Source organism: Lampris incognitus, chromosome 12 (genome assembly GCF_029633865.1).
Source record: "Lampris incognitus isolate fLamInc1 chromosome 12, fLamInc1.hap2, whole genome shotgun sequence".
Lineage (NCBI taxonomy): Eukaryota > Metazoa > Chordata > Actinopteri > Lampriformes > Lampridae > Lampris > Lampris incognitus.
Window position 1 is genome coordinate 50,725,016 of NC_079222.1, and position 9,674 is coordinate 50,734,689.

At 47.3% G+C, this 9,674-nt stretch overlaps 1 protein-coding gene across 1 annotated transcript; it reads left to right on the top strand.

The window, feature by feature from the left end:
- The first annotated feature begins 1,278 nt into the window (after nt 1-1,278).
- LOC130121646 (dual specificity protein phosphatase 26) lies at nt 1,279-5,045 on the top strand. The gene is made up of 4 exons (XM_056290484.1): nt 1,279-1,294; nt 1,737-1,944; nt 2,086-2,297; nt 4,822-5,045. The coding sequence occupies exons 2-4, from the start codon at nt 1,769-1,771 to the stop codon at nt 5,043-5,045; spliced, it is 612 nt and encodes a 203-aa protein (XP_056146459.1). The 5' UTR covers nt 1,279-1,294; nt 1,737-1,768.
- The last annotated feature ends 4,629 nt before the right edge of the window (nt 5,046-9,674 follow it).

The following is a 9,674-nucleotide window of genomic DNA, read 5'->3' on the forward strand; positions in this document are numbered from 1 at the left end:
CTCGCAGTGCTCTGACAGCGCATAAAGGGCTCTGACAGCTCTTAAAGGGCTCTGACAGCTCTTAAAGGGCTCTGACAGCTCATAAAGGGCTCTGACAGCTCACGAAGGCCTCTGATAAATGTCTCTGCTTCCTCACCTGGCTGCTGCCCCCGCTGGTGGAAAATGGCTCGCTCGTGGATTATATTCCGTTTAGGGGAAAAGCACTAGTTGTATTTATCCATGACTACATTATAATCCTTCTCCTGTGCTGCTTCAGCACAAAAAGACTTAAAAACACTCTCTGCTTCACTGCCCATCGCATATATTTGAGAACTAACTTGTACTTCACCACCTTCCTTGTGGAGCTTGGTCGCCATTCTGAATCTCTCGAAGCGTCTCTTCCAGTCAGTCCATTCCGTCGGTTTATCAAAGCTAAAGTGTTCTGGTGGGCTAAACTTCGCCATAATTCACTGTCTTTGTGAATATATGCCTCGCTTCTGACACCATGTGATAAATCAGGGAATGTCCGGTCAAATGGAGCAGGTTAAGTGTCCACTTTATTCAGCTGACAGCTCAGCTCACATGTATGCAACACGACTTTCACGCACGCATAGTCTACTGTCGTAAAACCCCTTTCATGCACAGCCACAGCTCACAGTTTCAGTCACTGTCGTGCACATTACCGTATTAAAATCAAATCAAATCAATTTTATTTGTATAGCCCAATGTCACAGATTACAAATGTGCCTCAGGCTTTTGGCTTTGAACTTTGACCATAGCGTTTCATTGAACGAGTCTGTTTCTGAACAATATTGTTACTACGCTTTGTTATTGAGTTCAATTAGCTTGTACACGCAGAAGATGACGTCACAGGCTACACCCACACGTGACTCTGCAGGCCCAGAATCACACCACCGCCATCAGCTATCAGATAACTGCACTCGTGGGAACGTGGAACGAACAACGGGGAAGCCATTCTTCGGGATTTGTGGCCATTCTTAAAGTGGCCACAGGGGGGCGTCCCCCGCTCTCAGTTTATCGACGTTTGCCGTGATCATTGTTGCCCGAAGACGGCAGCAATGACCATGAGAAGCTTTCGTACGGTTGGATTTTTTTCTCATCCTAATTGTCCCCCCACTGGAATTACATTATCGAACATGGCCGCGGCTGGCTTCGCTCTGTGACGCGCGGGGGGGGGGGGGAGGGGGACGCGCAGGAGGAGCGGGAGACGCGCAGGGGGACGCGCAGGAGGAGCGGGAGACGCGCAGGAGGAGCGGGAGACGCGCATCGCACAGGGAATAAAAGCCAGACACGGGTATGGCTGCCTGTCTCTACCGTCTTATTCCAAAGCAGCTACATGTGAGGCACATTGTTCTAGAAAGGGCTTCCATGGACCTGCACATGAATACAGCGACTCGCACACTCTCAGGTCGTATACGGATGTGGCCTCGTTTGCCATCTCTCGGTGGATAACATGTAAATATGGCTTATTATCCGCGGGTAGTATCACATTCCAGGTCATAAATAATGTGCCATGCCTAAAAACCCCTGTTCCATTCTATTCCCGTGTACTACTGTAGCCTATCGACGACAGACTTAATTAACCCTAACCACCCACCCATCCTCCATCCACCCATCCACCCACCCATCCATCCACCCATCCATCCATCATCCAAGCCGCTAACCAGTCTAGTTTTCAGTAACAGTGTTGATTGTGCGCATCTTGTCGTGAGTGTGACGCTGTGGTTTGGCTGCAGACGCAGCGCTGTCGGGGTTTTCTGGTTTTTAGATGGCGTTCATGTCTCGGTTCTCCCGGTCCCGGAGCTCCAGGTCCCCCAGCAGAGCAGACCAGGAGCGCGCCTCGCCAGTGTTAACCGTGTCCGAGCTGGAGAGGCTGCTGTGCACGGGCAAAACAGCGTGCAACCACTTGGACGAGGTCTGGCCAGGACTCTACATCGGAGACCAGTGAGTTCAAGTGACTTGAACAATGTTTTATTAGGAAAATATTAGAAATTGGTTGACTGCTCGGTTGATTGATTGATTGATTGATTGATTGACTGTGTGATTTTATGGCTGTGTCAAACTGAGCTCTCTCGTCTTCTGTAGAGACATAGCATCGGATCGGCGTGAGCTGGCGAGACTCGGCATCACTCACATCCTGAACTGTGCCCAGAGTAAATGGCGCGGCGGGGCGGAGAACTACGCCGGTATGAACCTCACCTACCACGGCATCGAGGCTCACGACTCCCCCACATTTGACATGAGCGTCAACTTTTATCCTGCCGCTGAATTTATCCACAAGGCCCTGAGCAGCGGAGGTGAGTCTCTCGCTCTCTTTCTGTCTGTCTGTCTGTCTGTCTGTCTGTCTGTCTGTCTGTCTCTCTCTCTGTCTGCCTGTCTGTCTCTCTGTCTCTCTGTCTCTCTGTCTGTCTGTCTCTCTGTCTCTCTGTCTATCTGTCTATCTGTGTGTCTGTCTGTCTGTCTGTCTGTCTGTCTGTCTGTCTGTCTGTCCGTCTGTCTGTCTCTCTGTCTGTCTGTCTGTCTGTCTGTCTGTCTGTCTCTCTCTTTCTGTCTGTCTGTCTGTCTGTCTGTCTGTCTGTCTGTCTGTCTGTCTGTCTCTCTGTCTGTCTGTCTATCTGTCTGTCTCTCTGTCTCTCTGTCTGTCTGTCTGTCTGTCTGTCTGTCTGTCTCGCTTTCTGTGTGTTCTGCCCTTTGGGCATTGGAGTTGAGGTTTATTATTTGAACATGTAGCAATACTGCCATCTATTGGCTATTTTATTTGTAGCACTTTAGTTCTCCGTCTGTTTAGAGTCGAGTTTCTTCGAAGCAATTACTGTAAGTAATAATTTACATTATGCTCGCTTATAGGATGTATGATATATGCAGCGAGTTCCTGTTGATTTGAATTGATTTAGGGATTTTCGAAGTTTATGCTAACTTTCATTATTTGACATGTGACTAGCATACTGTTTGACATGTGACTAGCATACTGTTTGATATGTGACTAGCATATTGTTTGATATATGACTAGCATACTGTTTGATATGTGACTAGTATACTGTTTGATATGTATTAAATGTTCATTCATCATTCATTCATCATCAGCCACTTCTCCGGGGTTGGGTCGCAGTGGCAGCAAGCTAAGTAGGGCACTCCAGGCGCCCCTCTCCCCAGCAATGCCCTCCAGCTCCTCCTAGGGGACCCCAGGCCAGATTGGACATGTAGTCCCTCTGGCGAGTTCTGGGACTACCCTGGGGTCTCCTCCCAGTTGACCCTTCCCGATAAACCTCCAGAGGAAGGCGCCCAGGAGGCATCCTAATCATTTGCCCGGACCACCTCAACTGGCTCCTTTTGATGCGAAGGAGCAGCGGCTCTACTCCGAGCTCCCTCCAGCTGCCCGAGCTAAGGCTGAGCCCAGACACCTTACGGAGGAAACGCATTTCAGCCGCTTGTATCCACGATCTCACCCTTTCGGTCACTACCCAAAGCTCATGACCATAGGTGAGGGTTGGAATGAAGATTGATTGGTAAATTGAGAGCTTTGCCTTCCAGCTCAGCTCTTCACCACAATGGTCTGGTACAACGTCCGCATTACTGCTGATGCTGCACCAATCCGCCTGTCAATCTCCCGCTCCCGTTCACTCATGAACAAGACCCCAAGATACTTGAACTCCTTCACTTGAGGCAACAAGTCAACCCCAACCCGGAGGGAGCAATCCACCATGTTCTGATAGAGAACCATGGCCTCAGACTTGGAGGTGCTGACTCTCATCCCGGCCATTTCACACTCAACTGCAAACCGCCCCAGTGCGTGCTGGAGGTCACGTTCTGATGAAGCCAACAAAACCACATCATGTGTGAAGAGCAGAGATGCAATTCTGAGGTTCCCAAAACGGACACACTCCTCACCTTGCCTGCGCCTTGAGATCCTGTCCAAGAATATCACAAACAGAATTGGAGACAAGGGACAACCTTGGCGGAGTCCGACACCCACCGAAAACATCTTTGACTTTGTGCTGAGAATGCAGACACAGCTCTCACTTTGGTTATACAAGGACTGGATGGGTTGTAGCAACTGCCCTGGTACCCCATTCTCCCTGGTACCCCCCCCCCCCCCCACACACACAAACACAGAGTGCCCCGGGGTACACGGTTGTAAGCCTTCTCCAAGTCCACAAAACACATGTAGACTGGCTGGTCTAACTCCCATGCCCCCCTCAAGCACTTCTGCAAGGGTAAAGAGTTGGTCCGTTGTTCTATTAAATATTTCATGTCAATGTATCAGGATTACACTGATTACACCGGACAACAAATAATTTTCAAACGTTTTGCTTCCTGAAAAAAGAGAGATTATGATAGACAAACAAAACTAATTTCAGATTTGCTGTATCAGGTAGGGATTTGGAGATATATGCATAAATAATTATTTTAGTCGTGCCATTGTGCTCTTAAATTATGACTGCATTAACTGTAATAGCATCTTAACACTTGAAATAAACAGTAGATTATTGCACAACTTTTTAATGATAATTTCAAAACTACATCCTCATTAGTATTACCCATAAGCATCAGCTGTCTGTCAGTTGTGTTGCATTATTAAGAGCCCGTCTGTGCAGTGACTGGCGGGGAAAATGGTGTTAGTACATGAAAATCTCAGCCCAGTGCAACTGGAGTGTCTCAGTCATTGCATGCATGTGTTTGAGTGTGTATGTGTGTGTGTGTGTGTGTGTGTGTGTATGCTATTTTCTCAACAGATATGAATTATTTGACTCTCCAAAGTCTCAGTGAGCTAAATGCACTGCTGTCACTCCTCCTCCTGTATTTGTATTTGTATGCCTGCAGGTAAAATCCTGGTGCACTGTGCGGTGGGGGTCAGCCGCTCGGCCACACTGGTGCTGGCCTACCTGATGATCAGACAGAACCTCACCCTCGTAGAAGCTATCAAAACAGTGAAGGACCACCGCGGCGTCATCCCCAACCGAGGCTTCCTGCGCCAGCTCAGTGGGCTGGACGGCATCCTCAGAGAGAGCCGTAAGACTACACCATGGAACCCAGAAAAACCCTGAAGTACACAGGAGGAGGCAGCACCTCCTTCCTGGTTAATTTGTTGGAGATTTGTTTGGATCAGGTGTGGTCGAGGGTGACGAGCAACCCGTGCGTCTCTAACACAATGTTCCTTAATGCATATAATGTCATGCTGAGGGCTCCATCCAGTCCACGTTGAGAATGTGGGGGAGGGTGTCGGTGTTAAACTGGATGAAATGCATTTCCCTTTACACCGTGTGTGTTGCTGTCACGTCAGAAGACGGTCCATATTAAGAGGTGAGCGGGTTGCTGCTGGAAGCCCTGCCTGCTGGAATGTGTCCGCTTGATCCAAGACTGCTTATCTGCTCCCATGGATGTGAACATGCATTAGTCTCATTTAACCGGTAAGGGAGTCTGACACCTGACGGCAGCCATCAGGACGTAGTAGGTTGTACTTGTTCAGCAGTAACTCCTGCATGGTTTCAGTCTGCAAGAGCTGATGCCCAGCTACATTCCAATACTCTTTTACCTTGTCGTGTGGGAAAAAACCTGATTAATCAAGTGCCCTGAACAGTCCACAGACTATTTGTATTACAAGTCCAAAACAACTCAGTTATGTAGCATCATAACTAGTACTTTTACTAGTACCATCATTTCTGAAATGTACATATCTGTTGGTATTGATAAGTTTGTTAGTATCAGTGATTATGTGAGAACTTTGCATTTGTTTTTAATTGTTCAATGTCCATGTATTGTTCCAACCTTAGTTTTTTTTAAACTGCCATTCAAACCCCTTCTAGACTTTTTATGGGATGCATACATATATACATACATGCATACATACATACATGTATGCATACGTGAACTTAAATGCATACATCAAACTTCATTTAAGCCTTCATATGCAGAGTATTCGCACAATTATTCAAAAAACGTACCTTACTCTAACCATACCGACCAACAGTTCCCTGTCCGCTGTGTCTGTCCCTTGAACTTTAAACTGACTGTTAGGCCTTCAGAACAGAATTGGAAGTCCTTGTCTAATGTCCCACCAGCAGAAGAGAAGTTGAGAACAGATCTAACATGTGTCTGACACCGTATAATGTGCCACTGTAAAGCTACAAACTGCCGCAACACCTGGAACCTGCACTATCCACAGTACTATCCACCATACTGCACCGGGTACTGCTTCGGGTGCCAAACTGCAAATAAACTATTCTCCCAGAGGCTTTTCTTCACGTGATGGGGAAAACAAAACAAAAAAAAGATAATCCTATGCTGAAACCAGTTTTGACAGTACTACTTTGTCTGTAAATAGCTCAAGTATCCTGTTTGACATTTTGTTTTGTGGTTTGTAGTCGAGCTCCCTGCTGTTCAAACTGATGTGTTGTCATCTCGTTCAAACTTAAATGTAGAAAACCAACGAGCAACTTTGTTGATGTCAAAGTGAATATTTCTACCATTATAAGCTATTGTGCCAGATTTATATCATGATATGTGCTGACGACTCTGTACTGACCAGCTAGGTAGGGGCCACACTGGGCTCACCTGCAGCATTTGGGATGTTGTCATTAGATAAAGCATATTTGAAAAGGCCACGGTTTCTATCGATCTATCTATCTGAGTTGATCGTTCCTCCAGACGGAGCTCGTTTCCTCTGTGTCTCACCATGTCTGTGACGATGACGTCTCATAGCCAGGCAACAGGGATGTGTAGAGTTTTCTGGACTGAACCTCTCTTACATGCTGCCCTTGGTGTGTTCATACTGGCTCTGTATTTTTGTGTTTGTGGTTTTTACGTGCAGCGATTGTTTCTTGGTCTAAACTACTGATAAATGTTTCCTGCCCCTTACTTTTACGATAGAGACCTTTTCAAGAGGAATACTTAAAAAAAATCCTTTTGTATTGTTTTATACGAGGTTAAATGAGAGAGACACTGGCAAACGAGGTGCTGACACTCACAGAAGGTGGAATCAGTTCACCTGGATACAATGTGTTTGATGCGGTGATACAATGATACAATGTTTATAGACGGAAACGTTTCATCACTCAACGAAGTTACATCTTAGATGAGTGATGAAGCGATTCTCTCAGTCAACATTGTATCAAACATTGTATCCAGATGAACTGATTCCACCCTCTTTGATCCTCTTACCATCAGGAGGTGCTGACACCTTTATCTATTACTTAAAGGCACATTCCGTAATAATGCCATGCACTGCCACTGCTATGTGCAGAACCAGGGCTGTCATAGAAGGGGAGGAGGGGGGGGGGCTGTGTGAACCTGACGTGCGAGGCTCTGGGCCTATGACACGCATACACATGAATCACGGTCACACACACACACACACACACACACACACACACACACAGCTATTCTAGTTACACTGCACATGTGATCTCAGTGCAATACGTTATTTATTTATTCTACCTTTTCTCCCCAATTGTATCCGGCCAATTACCCCACTCTCCCGGGCCGCCCCGGTCTCTGCTCCACCCCCTCTGCTGATCCGGGGCTGCAGACTACCACATGCCTCCTCCTCCCATACATGTGGAGTCACCATCCGCTTCTTTTCACCTGACAGTGAGGAGTTTCACCAGGGGGACGTAGTGTGTGGGAGGATCACGCTATTCCCCCCAGCCCCCTCCGTCCCTCCCCTATGTCAAGTCTACAGTCTACGCTATGTCGGGTCTACAGTCTACGCTATGTCGGGTCTACAGTCTACGCTATGTCAGGTCTACAGTCTACATTTCATTCAGATTTTACATCATGTTTCAGCCTACGATCAGTCACACGCATGTAGCGGTTGGCCACGTGTCTGGAAGGGTGACACGTGGCCAGACATCGTCACAGCCACTTATGACACGATGACTTCCTCTCTCGTCCTCTCAGCACCCGGCTCGTGTTTATGAAACCGCGCTACGTAGTGACCCAGTATCACCAATGAAACAACGGGGGCGTCCGGGTGGCGCGGCGGTCTATTCCGTTGCCTACCAACACGGGGATCGCCGGTTCGAATCCCCGTGTTGCCTCCGGCTTGGTCGGGCGACCCTACACACACAACTGGCCGTGTCTGCTGGTGGGAAGCCGGATGTGGGTATGTGTCCCGGTCACTGCACTAGCGCCCCCTCTGGTCGGTCGGGGCGCCTGTTCGGGGAGGAGGGGAACGGAGGGGGCGTGATCCTCCCACGCGCTACGTCCCCCCTGGTGACACCCCTCACTGTCAGGTGAAAAGGAGCGGCCGGTGACTCCACATGTATCGAAGGAGACATGTGGCTGGGCATGTTTTGGTATTTTAAAGTGGTTCTTTTACATTTTCTTAATTGTATTAAAAGATAATTTTTACAAATTATTTGTAATAAAGACTCAATGGCTTCATGTTGGTTTTAATTGTTTTTCTCTTGATTTCCTTAGCAGCTCCAGTTCCGGTCCCTTCTTGTTTTGATTAATTAAACAAAGTATTTATATTATTGAACCACGTCTCTGTCCTTCTTCAGTAGCGAACCTGTTCGCCTGGCTAAGCATCAAATCCTTAACTCTGGTTTTAAATGGGAAATAGGATTTCCTGGGGTGCAATTCCCCAGGTGGTGTTGTTGGCCCTTTACTTCATCTTAGCCCTCCGTCACACAACAAAGACATAATCTATCAAACACACATTTCCTACTTTTTGTGCTGATATTATATATATATATCTATATATATCTATCTATATATATATATATATATATATATATATATATATATATATATATATATATATATATATTCACACTGCAGGATTTCAGACCAGGCCTGGTCTTGCACTTCACCCAGCCCATGTGACAGTTCTGGTGCAACACAACACAACACAACACAACACAAGCCCCTGACATGACAGACATAGCATGTGACATCCGGTCAACATTGTGTGTGTGTGTTTGTGACATGTAGACAACAGAACGCGTCAGGGGGGGTGGGGGGTGGAGGCCCCGGCTGTTCTAGTCAACCACACGTGGTAAAGTGAACAGTGTTTATGAAGCGTGACCAAGAAAACCACACAGGCGGGCCGGACAGCTGCTGTGTATCATCTGCAGATGGGAGCTCGAGTTGTGTTTGGGTGTTTTATGTTGAACGATACTGAACACTGACCGCTTCTGCTTTGATAAATTAGGATTAAATCACTAATAAAGGACTCTGCCGGACATGTCTGCTACACGTGGCCACCAGAAGGGGTGGAAACCACGACTGATCTGGTTTCTGGGGGAAATACGTTGTTCTAAACATCTTCACAACCTCACATCAGTAAGACCTAAAGAGCTAAAGCCAAGACCCTCACCAGAGCCGAACCAGCCACATGCACAACAGCTGGAAACCCCCACACTGACACTGCTGACGTTTCTACACGAGATCCTGTTGAGTCTGGCGACCTGTTTGTCATGACTACAGTCATCTGACTGAGTCTTAGTCACATGATCAACCATCTCATGAACAGATAGCGGGAATGTTGCTGTTACGTAAGCTTGCAGCTACTCCGTCCGCATCTCTTGTCCCTGTGTTACAGGTTCCCCAGTTAGTCCCCCAAGGGCCAGATTAGGTCCCGCATGACCAGCCGAGGGCCCATCACCAGGGTTTGTTCTTCCACCGTGCCTCAAAAAACATGTTATATGTTGTTGTTGCTGCTAGTACCATTA

Bases quoted from the DNA above. Each gene is read 5' to 3' on its own strand.
- LOC130121646 (XM_056290484.1), top strand. From the start codon at position 1,769: ATGGCGTTCATGTCTCGGTTCTCCCGGTCCCGGAGCTCCAGGTCCCCC. The intron at 1,945-2,085 runs GTGAGTTCAAGT...CGTCTTCTGTAG, and splicing joins GGACTCTACATCGGAGACCA to AGACATAGCATCGGATCGGC. The intron at 2,298-4,821 runs GTGAGTCTCTCG...GTATGCCTGCAG, and splicing joins CAAGGCCCTGAGCAGCGGAG to GTAAAATCCTGGTGCACTGT.